The following is a 20,555-nucleotide window of genomic DNA, read 5'->3' as shown; positions in this document are numbered from 1 at the left end:
AATTTGTAACAGTGTTTTTCATAATAAATCCTCCTTCCTGATCACTAATTTTTACCACGAGCACAGGCATTCTTGATATAATTTCTATGCTAAACTTCTTACTAGAATACTGACAATCCGGTGCCAAATATTTGTGATACGATCAATGTAATTCAGGAAAAGACACACGCGTTTTTGAAAACCTTGATTTTAAACGCAACCGTGACTTGGAATGAAAAAATAAAAGTTAGAGTCGAAAATGATGCGGAAAACGGAACAAAATATTGCGGATGCGGGAAATCTTTTTTAATATTATTTTTTGGAAAGTTATAAATTACGTGCGCGCGGGTCCGGCGACCAAGATATCAAATTGGTGTGGCCTTACAACAATTTTTCGTTGAGTTTCCCCACGGACGGTGAGTAAAAGAAGTGAGCAGATATGGGCATTCATCAGTGAAGTCTATTTTGGTTTCAATTTTCAGTGAGACACTTAGCTTATTTTCAACAATCTGTATACAAGAGGGAAAATATTTACTGTGTTTTAGTCATTTAAAAAGAATTGGTTTTATTTTCGTTATTTAATTTTTTCCTTTGCGTTGTAGGAACCATGTATATGGAATGTTTGAAAGAGATAAACATTTCTCACATCTGTCAAACCTGGAGAGAGAGCTGTCATTCAGGACCGAGATGGTAGGTCTGTAATGAATTGTGTGTGTACAAGGTCACAACTACATGTCTGACACAATAGCAGTTCTCCAATTCTGTATTATAATGAATTGTGTGTGTTCAAAGTCACAACTACATGTCTGAGACAATGGCAGTGCTCCAATACTGTAGATTCATTATATTTTTTGCGAGTACTTATTATCACAAGATGACTCTTTAACGTCAAATTGTGAGAATAATGATTTGCGAATGGACCGTTGATGAAGATAATTTACATGGATTTTAGCACCATAAAAATAAATGTGAGTAATTTTATTTCACAAGTGATCCTGTAATGATTTAGAATATCTTATCTTTAATATCATTCTTCATTAATTAATTGTTCACACATTATCTACACTTATACTATAAAGAAGTCGGTTCACTTTATGCATAAAATGGCCCTGTAGATATGCCAATTTATTGATCAACACTTGATTTTCTATTTGAAGTACTAAATTAAAATAGAGACTTGGTGCTTTCATATCCTATTAAAAAAATTCTTCTAAAAGTCCAGGTCTAGGAGAACTGGCTTTATGAAATTGCAATGTTCTTGAATTTTTAGGTAAACAGGCATAATTGAGTACTTTCAGTGAAGAAAAATAATATGAGCGCACTCTCTGATCTACAAAATAAAACATGTCCATTAATCCTCAGAAACAGTTCTATCATTTACTAGTAGCATATTTTAGATCAGAGGTTGCGCTCTATATAAAATATCAAAAAATAGCTTTAAAAATTGGCTGTTTTGTAGACTTTTTCAGAATATGAGAAAATTGACGCATTTCATGACGTCATAATGCATTGACTAGCCAGAAAATGACGTCATTTTTGATAGATATGCAGTCACCAAAGATCTCAGTGATATTTAATGCATTGTTAACTAAAACTATGCTGTTTCAGTTTTTCAGAAATTCATAGGGCCAAATAAGGCAAAAGTGAACCTTGTTCTTTTATCTGTATATTAATCGCCCCTCTTATCTAACCTCCTGCTGATCGTAATGACCTGTGTATTGACTCCTGATCTTAAGGATCTTATAAAGTGCTCCTGATCATCAGGAGCGGATCTTGGGTACTGGTATATATATAGCGCGACAGAATTTTAGAAAAATATTATATAGAGATTGTGATTGTTTTACTTGGATTTTATTTTGTGAATTATTTTTCCTGAATGTTTCTATTAGGTGATGTGCTGTGTAAATAAACTGTAGACTAGAATTTCGGCATCTATTTTCAAGATGAGGAACAAGGATTAATTCAATTTATTCATGCAAACTGAAATCATGAAATGTGTTGTAAGACTGCTCGTTGTGGCGCTACAATCCTTCTCATGAAATTACGCGATGATTAATTCCTCCTTATAATAAGGAATCTACAGTACATACTACTGCTGATAATATTCTTTCAAACAACTATCGAGCAGTTTAACTGGAAAAAACTAATATATATATATATCTCCTTGAAATTCAAGGAGATATATATATATATATTGGTTTTTTGATAATCAGTGTTTCCGCTAACTTTGAAAACCAAGGGTCATTATGACCCTTTGAATACATTTTTGGGAGTGAAAGAGAATTTTTGAGGGTCAAAATATATTCTAAGTTTGCTACCAGCTGCAATTCTTATTTCTATAATTTGACTTTCACATTTTGAAAAGGAAACAGAAAGTAAAATGTAATTGAACTTTTTTTATTTAAACAATTTACTGATTCTGCCATTTGTACGAGGGTTGTCCCGTAAAATCGTGGACAAGTTGTCTAGTTTGAAAAATAATCATCACTGCGTTCTGAAATTTTCACCACTTTTTAGTAGATAAATTATGAATATACATAGCAAATTTCAAATAGATATATGCATAGGTAAACAAATTATGATATTTTATTGTATGTACTGTATCGCCCTATGGCGCACGGATGATAACGTCAAAGTGTCTAAAACAGCGTCACGTTTCATCTTTGCTAAACTTAAAGTAGAATAAGCCCCACTTAAATTTAGAAATTTTATTGATTTACATATGTGAGTATCTATAACCAGTTAAGAAACCAATGTGGCACACTCATGCGATCTTCTGAATATCTATTAGCAAGTTACAGACAGTATTCTCACCATCATTTAACTAAAAGAGAATCTCACATCGACGGTCGACAGTGACAGCGTCCTTTGCTATTACAAATGGCAGTCTGTCCATATGTTTTGTACTATCTGGGGACTCAACCACGAAGACTTCACTAAGAAAACTTTCATTTCATTTATATACTAAAGATCTGGTGATATTTTTCATATTTTCTTTCTTCCGTATTCCTTTAAAGTCCCTTAAGGCGTCATTACAACATCCTAATCAATCTGAACTGCTCTCCGGTGCGCCGTGACGTCATAAAAAGTCGCCATTTTTCGTGTATTGTGTTTTTTACTTTCCCATTTCAATTGCTCGGGAAACTGCCAAAAATTAACCAAATGCCTTGAAATTTTTAAAAATACGACAGAATTGATTAAGGAATGGAATTAGGATAATTTTCATCCTAAGCTAATGTATTGAAAACTTTTATTACGAATCAATTCTTATGTCTTCTCTAATATAAACATGCTATTTTTACCGTGCGCCGTAGGACCATACCTTGTGCACATTCAAGCAGAATAAAATCTTTATTTTTGAATATATATTATCAAAAACATTATGAATCACTTAAATATGATGAATAAACATTTACTGAAAATTTCAGCTTAGTGCGCCCATTACTTTTCGAGAAAAACGCTTTGTCCACGATTTTATGGGACAACCCTCGTATATTGCAGAATACATCTATCAAAAAAAAAAGTATACTGTAGATCACTAAATTTTGGCGACACCATATTTTCGCGAGATTGTCATTGTCTCTTTGTAAGCGAGACATAATTTTCACGAATAGTTGTTATTCCTCTATATAATCGTAAGGAATACTTTTATACGTGAGAATTAAATTTACGCGAATGCATTGTCTCGCGTAATTACGCGAAAAAAATAAAGTTCTTGCGAATAAAAAGTGATTTACAGTATCTGAAAGTGGTTTGAGCATTTTGATGATGGGTTTATTAATGCTTTGAGCTTTGCTTACCTTTTTATTACCATCATTAGCTTTTTTAACAAAGCCAAGCTGAAATAAATATACCAATGTCAGAAGCCACATTTTTCATTTGGACTTCCGGTTTTGTTAAGAATTAGATAGGTTGTTTATAAAATTTGATAGATTGTTGACATTGAAATGCTAATTCCACTCACTGCCACTTTGAAATTAAAGCAATGATATTTTCCTAGAAAGTTGGAATGTAAATTAATAAACTGGTTACATCAAGGCAACAATTTGGAACTGGATTTTTAAAAAAATTGTTATCATATTTTTTCTGTGTCATGATAACCCTTTGGGTCATGTTTTAGGGAGTAAAAAGTATTTTTTTTTTTAGCTCACCTGAGCCGAAGGCTCAAGTGAGCTTTTCTGATCACATTTTGTCCGTCGTCCGTCCGTCCGTCCGTCCGTCTGTCTGTCTGTCTGTCCGTCTGTCCGTCTGTAAACTTTTCACATTTTCGACTTCTTCTCAAGAACCACTGGGCCAATTTTGACCAAACTTGGTACAAAGCATCCTTGGGTAAAGGGGAATTTAAATTGTTAAAATGGAGGGACATATCCCCTCGCAAGGGGAGATAATCAAGAAAAGAGAAAAATAGGGTTGGGTCATTAAAAAATCTTCTTCTCAAGAACCACTGGGCCAGAAAAGCTGAAACTTATGTGAAAGCATCCTAGGGTAGTGTAGATATTAAATTGTTCAAATCATGACCCCCGGGGGAAGGGTGGGGCCACAATGGGGAATCAAAGTTTTACATACAAATATATAGGAAAAATCTTTGAAAATCTTCTTCTCAAGAACTACTGGGCCAGAAAAGCTGAAACTTATGTGGAAGCATCCTGGGATAGTGTAGATTCTGAATTGTAAAAATCATGACCCCCGGGGGAAGGGCGGGGCCACAATGGGGAATCAAAGTTTTACATAGAAATATATAGGAAAAATCTTTGAAAATCTTCTCAAGAACTACTGGACCAGGAAAGCTGAAACTAATGTGAAAGCATCCTAGGGTAGTGTAGATATTAAATTGTTCAAATCATGACCCCCGGGGGAAGGGCGGGGCCACAATGGGGAATCAAAGTTTTACATAGAAATATATAGGAAAAATCTTTGAAAATCTTCTTCTCAAGAATTACTGGGCCAGAAAAGCTGAAACTTATGTGGAAGCATCCTGGGATAGTGTAGATTCTGAATTGTAAAAATCATGACCCCCGGGGGAAGGGCGGGCCACAATGGGGAATCAAAGTTTTACATAGAAATATATAGGAAAAATCTTTGAAAATCTTCTTCTCAAGAACCACCGGGCCAGAAAAGTTGAAACTTATGTGGAAGCATTCTTGGGTAATGTAGACTTTAAATTGTTCAAATCATGACCCCAAGGGGAAGGGTGGAGCCACAATGGGGGGAAGGGGAAGGGTGGAGCCACAATGGGGGGATCAAAGTTTTACATAAAAATGTATAGGAAAAATCTTTGAAAATCTTCTTCTCAAGAACCACTGGGCCAGAAAAGCTGAAACTTATTTGCACATGGAAGGATCCTGGGGTAGTTGATTTCAAAATGTCTTAATTATGATCAGTGGGGTAGGGTGGGGATACATAATGTATTACAAGGGGGAAATCTGGTAAAGAACAGAATGGTCAAAGCTTCTCAGGTGAGCGATGTGGCCCATGGGCCTCTTGTTTATGTAAACTATGCAGAAATATGTGATTACTGAAACACAAGTAATTTAATCTCCTTTCTAAAATTCTTTGTAGGGTCTTTATTTCTCCTACTTCAAAACCATCATAGAAGCTCCTACCTTCCTGGATGGATTGAATGAAATCATGTACGACAACATCACAGAATATCCTGATACTATCAACGTCCTAAAGAGGTTCAACCTTTATCCTGAGGTGGGGAATCATTATAAAGTTTGTTCAATCAGAAAACATTTGACTTAACCAATAGCCAATCACAGATCATTTGACTTAGCCAATAGTCAATCACAGAACATGTACCTTAACAAGTCACAAAACATGTATCTTAACCAATCACAGGATATGTATCTTAACCTATCACAGAGCATGTACCTTAACAAATCATAAAACATGTATCTGAACCAATCACAGGACATGTATCTGAACAATCATAAAACATGTATCTTAACCAATCAAAGAATGTGTATCTTAACCAATCACAAAACGTGTATTTTAACCAATCACAGAATGTGTATCTTTACCAATCACAGGGCATGTATCTTAATAACCAATCACAGAGTGTGTATCTGAACAAATCACAAAATGTGTATCTAAGCCAATCAACATGATCAAAAAATGTGTATCTGAACCAATCACAGAGTCTGTTTTTATACGTGCAGTGCCAGTATTATAACTTTTTAACAAATCAAAGAATCTGTTTTATGATCATCTTTCCATGTCAAGGGATTCACTCTAATTAAACACTTGGCTTAACTGATCAGGTATGAAGGGGTAAGAAATGCACACTTTTAATTAGCCTCATAAAAGTTTGCATGAGCCAATTAAAATCATTGTTTTATTTAACCTGAACCTAATTTATCTGAAAAATGTGCCAATTTAAAACCCAAGGAAAATTTCTATACCACTGAATAATCCAAGTAAAAGCTTGTCTTAGCTTTTGTTTCCAAAAGGCAACGGCTATGTTCGTTCTTCGGTGTAAATCGAAACACGTCACTGGTAGGAAATATTCATAATCACCGGACTGTCTGGGTACATATGGTATGCGAAAATCCAAATGCAAATGTTGTTGATTGTAAATCTGTAAAGCTTGGATCCACCTCTTTGCTTGCTTTCACTTCCGGAAGTAACTATTTCCCGGGGTTTTCCATTCTTGATCCAAGATCCGCCAACAGGTGCGCGTCACTCAGGTGTAACGAGTAGTTCTCACTATTCACCAATGCTCACAACATAATACATTGAATCGCACTGTTTAAATCCCGTGACGAATAAAAATAGCACACTGAACACTGGTTCGTCAGGAATTCGATCACAAACTGGGGGGCTCCAAATGTAAACCTTGGTTGTATATTGAAATAAAACAACAGGTTTCAAAGTTCAGCAGGTTATATTATTTCAAGTCCAATTCATTTCACATATGGTAATCAAGACAATTATTTATGGCCCTGCAAAATCAATGTACAAAACCTCATCAATGTACACAATAATCAAGTGTTTATATTATAATACAAAACACCAATCATAAAATAGTCTCTCACTAATAAATGCGTATCTGAACGCATTAACTTCAATATAGTTATAGTTTTACACTCATAAATTTAATTTATAAAGTGATCTCCACTGAACCTATTTAATTATGAAAGTTTAGCGATAAAATCAAACAATTATTTACACTTACATTTACAAATAATATTTAACAAACGACTTACCAAAATTATGGAATTTAGGCTCTCCAAATTATCTGGTAAATTTATCTAAGTGCTGTGCTGTTCTAAAAGAATTAAACATGCAAGTTTTAACTACTGGAAAATGCAGAAATCTCATCCTGAAACAATTCTCAAACTTTAAAGATAAAAAGCAAACAAAAAGTCAAACATACCATGACTGAAAATCCAAAGTCCAACAAAGTAAATTAAATATAGACACAACCTGCTGGAACCACAGCACCGGACAAGAATAACCAACACCCCAATAGATTCAAAAACCTGTCTATGGTCACTAGTCATGTGATATTACTAAACCAGTCGCTCAATTGAGTTTTGGCGGGAAAATAATTAATTTAACAAAATTGTAAAATAAATCAACACAAACACTTTTAATAACTTTGTAATTTTATATATTTGTAAAACTTTTATTTATCTACCTATATTTCATAATCGTAAACGCAAAAAAATAAAAACACAATTTCAAAGTTATATACACAAAATTCTGCTATGCTACATTATGTACAGAATTTATTACAATCTTCTCATATTATTGCTCATTCTCTGTTTCATTGGCTAACTTATTTGGTCAATAGCGTTCAAATATGTATCTCACAAGATAGCATGATACCCTAAAATAAATATGTAAAATACTGTACAAGTACATAATTTGGCATATTTGAAATTTAGCGCAATCAATGGATATGAAGTTGTTGGTGTAATCATGAATAAGTGATACTTAAATTATTTCTTAGCGGTATTCATAAATTAGCGCATCATTGTCTGCGCCAAAGCCGCTTAAAGTATGATGCCCGCTGTTTTAAGTACACGTACAGTAGTTAAGGAACTGTGGTTGGGACTACCAACCCACTTCATCAAATAACACTGATATTCAAAATAGCAGGGTCTGAGATAACCAAATTCAACTGTATGCAAAGTTTTCATTAATTAAAAAACTAACTTAAAAAAAAATGATCATGGTATTAAACCTGATAAATAATAAAGAAAAAATATAGTAACAGCAACAATATTGTATAGTGATTTCTTTTATATTAAGTTTGACAATCATGTTTTTACCCCATAAAATCTACTTGTACAATGTATCAAGGGTGTGAATTCTTGTAATATTTGAATGACCAATGGAAAAATACTCGTCCACACTTCATTTCACCTTTATATATAAACACAACACCTTAATATGCATTGTAGCGCACCGAGCAGGTTGACGCCAGGTTTATTGTATTGAATATATTCAAACATACAAACAAAGCAGTTCTGATATAACATTTTGCCAACAAACAAACAGGCAAAAACATATACACACATCGACTTTTATATTGATGCAATAGAAACTAAGCCTTAGAGCCTCCTCTGCCGCCCAGGAAAAACCATAGATAAAAAATATTTTGAAAAAACTATGGAAACCTGTGTATCCGCGGCAAATGCAGAGTAAGCGAAAAAATTGAGTGGCGGACCCTCACTCACGTTTAAAACATCCAAAAAGCTTATTCTTAATTTGAAAATTTTTTTTTTTTTTTTTTTATATATATATATAAATTCAACTATTGTATCTAAAAAAACAAATTTTAAAACACGACTTGCTCGGGAAAGCGTGCGCTAGAAAGTGAACCCTTACTAACCACCCGTATATACAATCGAACACGTTTTCTCAATTCTAACATTTCATTGGCTGAAACCTACATAGCAATTTTACGTTAGTAACACCACACTTTCGTATTCGTTTACATGTCGTCAGGACAATTATTTTTCGCTATACTTCGTAACGCGAAAAAATGTAAGTCCACACTTCATTTCACCTTTATATATAAACACAACACCTTAATATGCATTGTAGCGCACCGAGCAGGTTGACAATAGACATAACCAAAGAAAGGGAGAGAAAGGGACTAGAAAAAATATATATATAAAAATAACTTACAACAACAATTGTTTTGATACATGTAATCTTTTTTCTAAAGAGTCTTTGACATAAACATTTTTACTAGACATTGATTTCCAACGCCCGTGCCTTTGTAAACACCTTTCATTAACACCAACATTTGCAGCAGCAGTTGCACCCCCTGATCTGAGAGAATGGAGACCAATATTTAAATTTGGAGCTACCGTTTTTAAAAGAGTAACAATATTTTGCTTTGCTGCAGTATAACTAAGCTTCTTGTTTTTAAATATCAATTTTGAAAAACCGTTACTCCTGAAAGCGGGCTTAAAAAGAAAATGATCAGAACATAAATCAATTTCCGCCTCTTTTGTATAACGCAGAAACATAGCATATGGACAAGCACTTGTGATACCTTTTGCAATAAGTACTTCATTTCCATCTCTATATTGATCGTTTTTGCATTTTTCAATAAAAAGTTTTAAATAATTTTCTTCAACAATGATATTATTGCATTTCAGAGAACTCAGTTCATCAAATCTCAAAAAACCAGCAAAAGCTATCAAAATCATAGATAAATTTCTCAATAAAAGGACATCTGTACTGTCAGTATACAAATCACACAAATCTTGTAACATCTGACGGTCTACTGGATCTTTCCTGTGCACCGGCCTACCAGTTAAACGCTTTGCTGATTCTTGTAACGATTTCACAAAAGAATTTTCGGTAGGATCTGGATAACCACTAATTCCATGCATCCATTTAATCGAATAAATAGCACTATTCACTGTAGAATATGACGCACCAGAATCTAGCAAATAAGTAATATACAAAGCAACATGTACCGGCTGCGCTGGAATTTCACTTTGCTCATGCTCATTTATGAACTTCTTCCATCGTTGAAAACTATGTTTATAGGCCTTGTTGGTGCTGTCACTCTTCGATGATAAGAGATATCCACACATATGCTCACTAAAAGATCCCAACTTGCTGCTCAACAAAATGCCACTATCAGTAACTGCTTTGTTTACATGTGACTGCACTTCTAATCCTGGAAAAAAAACACTCAGTGCCATTAGAATATATTCGTAATCTTGCACACTTATTGTCAATTTTAAAATTGAATCCTCAATACCAACATCTTAAATTTCAATGGAAATTTTGCAAATACTGATTTGTTACTTTTGCCATGCGTTATTAATTTTTCATCAGGTAAATAGTCATAAAATTTTACAAAATGTTTGAAAACGTTTCCCTCAAATATCAAAGGCCAAAATGGAGATGATTTCCATTCTGGAATAATCAACGTACCTGAGGCCTTCTCCGCTACCATTTTGTTAATAACTCTAGGTATAAAAATGGGCGGGGGAACTAACCAATTATTTTCACTTACCCATACCTGTGTAAAAGCATCAATTGCCTCTGTACCAGGACACCAATATTTTGAATTAAATCTTTCACATTTTTTATTGTAATGAGTTGAAAATCTATCAACAGTATGAACTCCCCACAATTTCTCATAAATGTCAAATACCTCATCCCTAACTGACCAATCGTCCATGTCAGTTACTCGGCTCAAAAAATCTGCCCTTTTGTTTTCATTTCTAGGCTTCCATACATTGCAAACCCGAACACTGTTTTCACAGCAAGTGTCAAATATTTGATTTGCAATAATTTGTAAATATGGCTTTTTGCTCCCAACTTGCATAATTTTTGAAACGTTTTTACAGTCCGAAATTACTTTTAACTTTGAATTTTCAATGATATTGACTTTACTTTTCATAACCCTTTTAACAGTTTCAAGTTCTCTCCATGTTGAACTCTGTATTGTTTCTTCTTCTGTCCAATTTCCAACTACACTACCCATAAAAACATTTTCATCTCTTTCATTCAAACTTTCAAAATAACCACCAAAGCCTACATCTGAGGCATCGCAATATAAATACAAATGGCATACATCCGATGCGCTTACCAAATCAATTGAACAACCATTTTCATTCAATGTTGACACATTTCTCCGCCAAAATTCAATTTCTTTCAAAGCTTCCGTACTTATTTTTACCTGAGCTTCCCAGCTAGCTTTGCTTGATATACAGTAATATAAATATCTTGTTTTCATTCTCACTATATCACCGAAAACCACTTTCATGGATATTACTTGACCAACAATTTTAGCCAAAAATTTTACATGAAAATAAAGTACATTTTTCTGTACCTCACAATGTAAAGCGTCTAAGCAAGAATTTAAACGTTGAATTCTATCACCACTGATGTAAACTTGACCTTTTTCTGTATTCCACTGCAAACCTAACCATAAACAATTTTGACTTGGAACCCAGTTACATTTTTCTTCTGCAAACAAGAAACCCAAATTTTGAAAAAGATTCTTTATTGAAATACTTGCCTTTGATGCCTCATCAAAATTTCTGCCTGCAGCTATACCGTCATCTAAATATGTTATAATCTTTGTACCTTCTGACCTTAAACATTTCACAGGTTCTCTAAGAACTTTAGAAAATATGTACCCTGCTGTTGAAATGCCAAAAGGTAGTACATTAAAAACAAAATAAGACACTTTTCCATTTTCTTTCCATGAAAACCCCAAATATTGTCGATGTTCCTCGCATATTTCTAAATGGTGATAAGCTGATTTTAGGTCAAAAGTAAACATGAAATCTCCAATCTTAAGCATTTCTTTTGCTGTTATAGCATCTTCGTATCTAAACTTAAATTTGTGTAAATGAGGATTAATATGCCTACAATCAAGCACTAACCTTGGCTTACCGCTTTTGTTTTTAGCCACAGTCAAAGGATTTACAACTGTAGGTTTTTCAGATACTCGTGACACGCACCCTTTTTCTACCAAATTTTTGATCTCACCTGTAACGAAATCTGGTTCATCTCTCGCCGACCTATTGTTGTTTAATTCAACAGCCACAGGATTAGTTTTGAATGGAATTCTATAACCTGACTTTATAACGTCTAAAATTGTTTTACCTGCTCCTATTTTCTCCCACTCGTCATATTGTGATCTTAAGCGACCAACTGGAGATTTTTTATTTTTCATATCAACAAAATGTGCAAAATTTGAATTAGATAAAAAATTATCTAAGTTTTCACTTATCTTGTTTGTCTTGTCATCTTTCTTTGTGCAATCTCGGCTCCAGTGCCCTTTTGCACCACAGTCGAAACATCTGCCAGGTTTTCCACTGCCTGTTGACTTCTCGTCAGTCTCCATGCGAGTAACAGTTGCCGGTTTCTTTTGATAAGGCTCGAATCTAGATCTCTTCTTCCCGTTGAAAACTTTTCTCTCTGCCCTCATCTGCGCTCTGTACATCTTTTTCTCATCGTCTGAATCGTCAGCTATCGGATTGGCTTGATATTCTTGAACCACTCTCCAACCAAGCTGCGACGAATCAGCTAACTTAATGACCTTTTGGCGACTTTTAACCAACTCAATACCTTCATTTATGCTGCTTTTGGCTAAATCTACACCGTCGTCGCTGTTCAAATGTTCCCTGGCCTCCTTCAATTTAGTTAGCACTTTTGCCTCATGTTTGTATTGATTCTCGTTTCCTTTTTTCCGGAAAACATAGTGTTCATTAAGATTTTCTTCTATTTTACTAATCTGGGAAGTTGAAATTTGCTGAATATTCTGTTGAAAAGCTGTCAGTCGACTGTCCATCATGTCTTTTAAATTGTCCAGCAATTCCGACTGCTGACGCGAAACAACTCTATTGACTTCTTCAGAAATTGCACCCTGAATCTGCCTGGCGTCCATTATTTTAAAACACGACTTGCTCGGGAAAGCGTGCGCTAGAAAGTGAACCCTTACTAACCACCCGTATATACAATCGAACACGTTTTCTCAATTCTAACATTTCATTGGCTGAAACCTACATAGCAATTTTACGTTAGTAACACCACACTTTCGTATTCGTTTACATGTCGTCAGGACAATTATTTTTCGCTATACTTCGTAACGCGAAAAAATGTAATTCTGCAGTTAAACTTGATTAAAATTTCTGATAACAACCATAGCTGTTAGACTGGACAGAATATTGACCTAGATCAATAAAATAAATTTTCTCACATCTTTAAGGTAGCCCTAGGTATAGGATACCGGTGGTATGATGCGGTTATGACATCCTTGAACAAGCCAACCAAAATGTGCTGGACAGTAAACAGAGGGGAGGGGATGTCCCCTGTACAGAGCTGTGAGGGTAAGTAGGGGATAGAGGTTGTATGGCTTGCAATTTATATCTATTTTTAGGTCATGGGGAACCATTCTAATTTTTTATAGAAGGTGTCTGATTTTTCAGTGGTTTCCATATATGTTTAGGTCTAGGAGAAACCCTCCTATTTTTATTGAGGCTGTCTGATTTCTCAATGGTTTCTTTCTATTTTTAGGTCTAGGGGAACCCTCCTATTTTTATGTCGAGGCTGTCTTCCTGCTTAACGGGTTGATGATGAGTGTGTTCTTTTTGTTTGGTGTGTATCTCAGGTAAGTAGTTTCCATATCTGTTCATCCACAGAAAAGTTAATGAGGAAAAATTAATTTTATTTTATGCATATATGTTAACTAAATAAATGTTTAGAAGTTTGGTTAAAGAAACTATTTTTAGCTCACCTGAGCCGAAGGCTCAAGTGAGCTTTTCTGATCACATTTTGTCCGTCGTCCGTCCGTCTGTCTGTCCGTCTGTAAACTTTTCACATTTTCGACTTCTTCTCAAGAACAACTGGGCCAATTTTGACCAAACTTGGTACAAAGCATCCTTGGGTGAAGGGGAATTTAAATTGTTAAAATGAAGGGACATATCCCCTCGCAAGGGGAGATAATCAAGAAAAGAGAAAAATAGGGTTGGGTCATTAAAAAATCTTCTTCTCAAGAACCACTGGGCCAGTAAAGCTGAAACTTATGTGGAAGCATCCTGGGGTAGTGTAGATTCTAAATTGTTCAAATCATGACCCCCGGGGGAAGGGCGGGGCCACAATGGGGAATCAAAGTTTTATATAGAAACATATAGGAAAAATCTTTGAAAATCTTCTTCTCAAGAACCACTGGGCCAGAAAAGCTGAAACTTATGTGAAAGCATCCTGGTATAGTGTAGATTCTAAATTGTTCACATCATGACCCCCGGGAGAAGGGCGGGGCCACAGTGGGGAATCCAAGTTTTACATAGAAATATATAGGAAAAATCTTTGAAAATCTTCTTCTCAAGAACCACTGGACCAGAAAAGCTGAAACTTATGTGGAAACATCCTGGTGTAGTGTAGATTCTAAATTGTTCAAATCATGACCCCCGGGGGAAGGGCGGGGCCACAATGGGGTATCAAATTTTTACATAGAAATATATAGGAAAAATCTTTGAAAATCTTCTTCTCAAGAACCACTGGGCCAGAAAAGCTGAAACTTATGTGGAAGCATCCTGGTATAATTTAGATTCTAAATTGTTCAAATAATGACCCCCGGGGGAAGGGCGGGGCCACAATGGGGAATCAAAGTTTTACATAGAAATATATAGGAACAATCTTTGAAAATCTTTTTCTTAAGAACCACTGGGCCAGAAAAGCTGAAACTTATGTGGAAGCATTCTGGGGTAGTGTAGATTCTAAATTTTTCAAATCATGACCCCCGGGGGAAGGGCGGGGCCACAATTGAGAATCAAAGTTTTGCATAAAAATATATAGGAAAAATCTTTGAAAATCTTCTTCTCAAGAACCACTGGGCCAGAAAAGCTGAAACTTATGTGCACATGGAAGGATCCTGGGGTAGTGTAGATTTCAAAATGTCTAAATTATGATCAGTTGGGTAGGGTGGGGATGCATTATGTATTACAAGGAGGAAATCTGGTAAAGAACAGAATGGTCAAAGCTTCTCAGGTGAGCGATGTGGCCCATGGGCCTCTTGTTATTTTAGATTTATGTACATGCAGAATAATTTTGATGAAGAATAAATCTGAGTTTTCTCCCATATCTAGTAAACTGAACATATATATTAAATTATAAGTAGCGATAATGCTTTTTTTTTCAGTGGTAGTGTGTACGGGGGGATTCTGACTGTAGCGTCGTTTTTCTACAACCATGGGGAGGTAAGTGTACGAACAAGTAACCATAGCAACCGACACAGTCAAAGGTCACACGTAATAAATACTGTACATGCTAGGTTCATTTTTCCCCCATGTTATTTTTGCCCTTTCACACATGCAGAAATATTTGCCCTGTTTTAAATTTGTCCAGTCGTTGTTCTTTGTAAGTAATTATACCCTGTTCCTTGCTTTGAATTAGCCCATTTTGGAGTAGGGCCAACAAATGGGTGAAAATAAAACGGGGGGAGGGGGATTTCTCAGCATACAGCAGTTATTACTGATAAATAAGTACCATGTTATGTCAATTACTTGAGGCAATTCTTTTTCTGTTAATAGTGTACAAGAGTTCAATGGACTCCACCATTGAGAGAGAGCTTCGCATATCCATTCCTTATATTAGAGATGTTCTTAGTAACACATACTCTAAGGTAAGTTTAGCTTTGTGATGTTCTAAGTTATTCTTTCTCTAAAGTAGGGCTTAACATTGTGCATCCATTCTTTATATTAGAGATGTTCTTAGTTTCTCTTTCTCTAAAGTAAGGACTAGCTTTGTGTATTCATACCTTTTAATAGAAATGTTCAAAGTTACTCTTTCTCAGAGGTAAGAAAGAAGCACTATAATCAGAATGATTAAGGTACACAGAGTGACAGACACAAGTAGAAAAGAAAAAAAAGTTATTTCTGTTTTAATTTTGGCACAAAAACTTTAAGGCATTGGATCTTAGATATACATGTCATGTACACAGAGTTTAGAATATCATAGCCAGCATTGTTGACTACCCTTGGTTGTAAATGACCATAGATATATATATATATATATATATATATATATATATATATATATATATATATATATATATATATATATATTAAGTAGATGTAATGAGAGCCGTGTTTCACATCTACCTCTTGTTGTTAATCAAGATCTATATAGTTACACTAAATTTTTTTTTCTCTCTGTAGAACAAAGAAACCCTCCTACCTCCATAGTATAGGAATAGCCCTAGCTGTGGTCAGCTTTATGTTACCTTGGCAGGTCTGTATAAAGTATAGGAATAGATGTAGTCAGCTATATAGTGTAAGGATAGCCAAAGCTGTAGTCAGCTATATAGTGTAAGGATAGCCAAAGCTGTAGTCAGCTATATAGTGTAAGGATAGCCAAAGCTGTAGTCAGCTATGTAGTATAGGGATAGCCATAGCTGTAGTCAGCTTCATGTTGTTGTGGCAGGTTTGTATAGTTTTCAGTAAATACAGTTAAAACTTATAACATGACTGACAAAAAAGAAATCTTTAAATTTCAGACCGTTCCATTTATAATATTAATTTATAAAATGTTCAAATATTTAGTGAATTACTATCTAATTTTTTTTTTTAATTTTAAGGGGGCCGACTATAGTTTCCATTGCGCAATATTTCGCGCATCATAGTAAAATGAAGCGTATTTAGTGTTTTAATGCAACTTTTTTTAGCTTAATTATCAAAATTAAACAAAATTAAGAAATTATAGGTATAAAAGTGTAATTACAATTTTATATAACTGATTTTTAAACCGATTTTGCAATTGATAGGTAGGTTGACGTCGTTGCAGTGTGTTTTTGACGTTATGATAATCTGTAGCTCTTAAAGAAAGTGGTAATGGAAAATATTTTTAAAGAAAACGTAATAAACATACGCTCTTGAAATTTAAAACACAGACATTTGAGAATATCTCTAACATTTTTATTATGTTTTTATGTGAATCCATTGTCTACGTCATATTTTGTAATACTCTATAAAAATAGTAAAATTTGCTAATTTTTTTGCATTTTGAGATGCCCCCTCTGGTAACAAGACGGTAGAATTTTGTGTTTCTTACATATATTGTATAATATAGTATTACTCATCAAATATTATAGTTTGAACAAAATATCTATTGTAGTATTTGTATAATTTGCTTTAAAGTGCTAAAAATTGGCATTTCCCTATATAATCCTATAGTAAATGTACCTGTATTTTGAGATGGTCCCTCAAAAATACCTGGAGGGTAGATTTCCCCCAAACTTTGCATGTACACTGAAGTTAATGTAAGTTATATATGGTATAAAAATGAAGAGTTTCGCTATTGTAGTTTTCACACAATAAAACTATAGTCGGCCCCCTTAAATTATCTACTAACTACTAACTTTATTCTCAGGTATTTGGTAAGATAACCATGAAATATTTTATAGAGAAATGTAGCCTTTTCCTCTTATTTTTTTTTTGAAGTTTGCCCAGTTTGCCTTGATGACTCAGGGGGTTGCTGTGTTCTGTACATATGTCCTTGGCTACATTGGATCACACAAGGTCAAGGTCATAGTAACAGGGTTACTGGTATGTATTACTGACTTTCTATAACCAATTATCATTTAACCAATTAATTGATTTTAGTATCTAACAGGTTTAAAATATTATTATACACAACAGTTGACTTGTTTGTAAACACAATAAGTATTTTGTTTGAGAAGGATTTATTTGGCATCTGTGTCATCAGAGCACTGGCACGTAACATTAGCAATCAAAATGTGCATATTGAGAAATTTAAAGTTTTCAACCTTTAAAAGATTTTTAAACATGATAAAAAATCCTTTAAGCCTTGATTATTAGAAAAATATATAAGCATCCAAATTGTTCAAATTATGCCATCTTCCCAGGGGAGGTAAGTTGGGACCACTTATATATTTAAAATGTTCTATACAGAACTAAATTTTGCTTTTCTCTTGCAAAATCAAGAAATTTGGCCAATGGGCCTTTTATTTATAGTATACTTGTTAGTGGTAAAACAAAACATTACCTCATAGATAGATGAATTATGTTTTGATATTTTTTTCCTATAGAGTGGCCTACTGGTCAGTTAAGTCAGTTATTTTTGTGATGTTATTTATCTGATATTATTTTTTCTACAGACCGGACTACTGGTCAGTTATCTGCTCCTGTTTGGGAATGAAATGTTGCTGACCTCATTCTTCCTCTCATCTCTTATCAGTATCATCGTGAGTACATATATCTATATATCAGTATCATTGTGAGTACATATATTTATATAAGTCAGCATCATTATGAGTATATGTATTTATATACAGTCAAAAACTCTGTCATGAATAAGATACAGCCAATAGAATGGAACTTTGCTGAATGGCAAGTTTTGCTGAATGTTTCACTTATACTATTATTTCCTTTACTTTTATAACAGGTAATTGTGTCATTGGAACCATTCCTCAATATACTGAAGTTCAGAATAATTATTTGGGTAAGGAAGGAGGAATTAATTAAAATTTATAAATAATAAATATAAAACTTTATACTTTACAAAATGTTTTGCATTTCCATTAGTCTTCAATTTCTCAGCAAAAGAAAATATATTTGAAAAGAATTAAATTTATAATGATTTATAATGAAAATGATTGCTAATGTATCAACATGTATTTTTGATTACTGGTCTGTAAATTTGTGCACATTTTCTACATATTATACATGTACATCTATTTAAATATATGTTCTATTTTATAGGCAGTATATGATATTTTACTGTTATTAGTTACATCTTTTCTACTTTGTAGGCAGTTCAGGGTATTTTACTCTTATTAGGAACACTGGGCATTAAGTACCTCATCTCCAAGGCTCTCAATGTGACAGATGATGTGAGTAATGTAGAAATTTATTCCTTGTTTTGATTAACTGAATGACTGTGTTGTTGCAGTCCCTCTCGAGAATTATTACTCATATGTAGATGCCAGAACTTGCGATCGAGAGCTGCAAATTTTGTCCTATACTCAGCACTCAGAGCCATTGAGCAGTGAGGGATCTTTTTCGTGCCAGCACCTACTGTGACACGAGACCACAGTGGGATTCAAACCCGCATGTTCATGTTTGAAAGAATGATCATGGTTTTTTCCCCCTGATGATTATTTCTTTATAATAGTGATTATGTTAGTTTCATATAAATTATTAAATTGGACAAAAATTATCAAAAAAAAAAAATTAACTGATAAATTGATATTTATGTGTTTACATACAGGAACATACTCTATACAGGTTTTCTTAGCGGGTGTAAATTCTGGCATTTTGCCTGCTCTAAGGTATGCCAGTAATTTTGGTGTCATTTATTATTTATCAGTGACAGGGTTTAAGCTCTTCACAGATGGAAAATAATAAGAGTCCTGACTATTTAAGCGATTTAAATTTTTTATCAGAATATCATTAAAATGCCAAAATAAGCCAAAATTAGCAACCCGCTAAAATAACCGCTATACAGTATAGTTAGGAGAAATATTTAGAACCAAGTTTTCTAATTTTCATAACTCCATGATTCATGTATTTCTATGTTTACAGGAACATATAGGAGATATTTTTAGAAGTAAGTTTTCTGATTTCAACAACTTCCACACCATGCTTTACACCTGCGCTCCCGAGTTTGACTTCCTGGCAGCTGAGGTAAAATTCTATAAATACAATTCACTTTTAAATATAGAATAACGGAATCTTAGAAACAGCCAAAGTCGTTATTGCGGAAACAAACATCAATTTTAAGTGATGGTCCTAAATTCAGATTCAAACCTGTTATAAGTGTTAGTAGTAAATACAGATTCAAACATCGATTTTACTGTTAGTTGTGCAATTAATGTGGAATCAGACAGATGACGTATTATCCTGTTTAGTGTTGTCACGATGATCGATTTATAATCGATGATCGGTCGGAAAGGCTGTCGATTTTAGACAATCGATTCCTTTTAACAATCGATTAATCGGTATATTTCAGCACAATTCTTTTTTACAGTTTTCTCACTTTTATTTCAAGAACAGGCTCTTGATATCAAAATATATATCTTTCGAGAGTTGTCCTTTACTATTTTAAAATAGATGTATTTAAAATATGTTTTAAATAAATCAAAAGACAATGATATTTGTATTTCTAAACTGAAGAAACTTAACTACTTGTGTAAATGAAATATATTAATTTTCAGTATTTGGGGGAATTCACCGGTCATTTCATACGGAATCACAAGGAATTTGCAATATTAAATATCTTATAACAGTTTATAAAAATAATTCCATATACATTTTAGATGGTCATGTATATTTAAGCCTGATCTGTCAATGCTTACTTTCCCTAGGCCAAGTAATTCCTAATCATGCAAAAATCTGTATTACTGAAATTGTTAATCAAACTGCATATAATACTGTTTTTAGAATTTCAATCTGTACAATGCACTTTACTTACATTATTTAACAATACAATTCTAATCTTTATAAAATCTAATGCCTATTTTATGCAAAGAGTTACCACTTCGATTATTGGCCGATGATCAGTTGGTTAGGGTCAACCGATGCTACCGATTAATCGATTCTGATTTTCAACCGATTTGACAACAC

At 33.9% G+C, this 20,555-nt stretch overlaps 2 protein-coding genes across 3 annotated transcripts in view; one reads left to right on the top strand and one right to left on the bottom strand.

Moving 5' to 3' along the window:
• Positions 1-20,555, top strand: part of LOC134265596 (probable C-mannosyltransferase DPY19L1) — a 31,328-nt gene that overhangs the window by 1,563 nt on the left and 9,210 nt on the right. For both annotated transcript variants that reach the window (XR_009991781.1, XM_062747819.1), the window contains exons 3-14: positions 582-669; positions 5,539-5,676; positions 13,181-13,301; positions 13,489-13,582; positions 15,113-15,170; positions 15,504-15,595; positions 16,131-16,203; positions 17,412-17,516; positions 18,089-18,175; positions 18,376-18,432; positions 18,743-18,823; positions 19,515-19,616. Coding sequence is in view for 1 of the 2 variants with exons in the window: in XM_062747819.1 (XP_062603803.1) it covers positions 582-669; positions 5,539-5,676; positions 13,181-13,301; positions 13,489-13,582; positions 15,113-15,170; positions 15,504-15,595; positions 16,131-16,203; positions 17,412-17,516; positions 18,089-18,175; positions 18,376-18,432; positions 18,743-18,823; positions 19,515-19,616 (1,096 nt within the window). In the remaining variant the exon portion in view is untranslated. The remainder of the gene's footprint in view (positions 1-581; positions 670-5,538; positions 5,677-13,180; positions 13,302-13,488; positions 13,583-15,112; positions 15,171-15,503; positions 15,596-16,130; positions 16,204-17,411; positions 17,517-18,088; positions 18,176-18,375; positions 18,433-18,742; positions 18,824-19,514; positions 19,617-20,555) is intronic.
• On the bottom strand, positions 10,177-13,071 carry LOC134265592 (uncharacterized). The gene has a single exon (XM_062747813.1). The coding sequence runs from the start codon at positions 12,857-12,859 to the stop codon at positions 10,193-10,195; it is 2,667 nt and encodes an 888-aa protein (XP_062603797.1). The 5' UTR covers positions 12,860-13,071; the 3' UTR covers positions 10,177-10,192.

Source organism: Saccostrea cucullata, unplaced genomic scaffold, assembly GCF_032062105.1.
Source record: "Saccostrea cucullata isolate Sc308-1 unplaced genomic scaffold, CSIRO_AGI_Scuc_v1 ctg1455, whole genome shotgun sequence".
Classification (NCBI taxonomy): Eukaryota; Metazoa; Mollusca; class Bivalvia; order Ostreida; family Ostreidae; genus Saccostrea; species Saccostrea cuccullata.
Note: the sequence above shows the minus strand (reverse complement) of the source record. Positions and strands in the feature narration are given on the sequence as shown.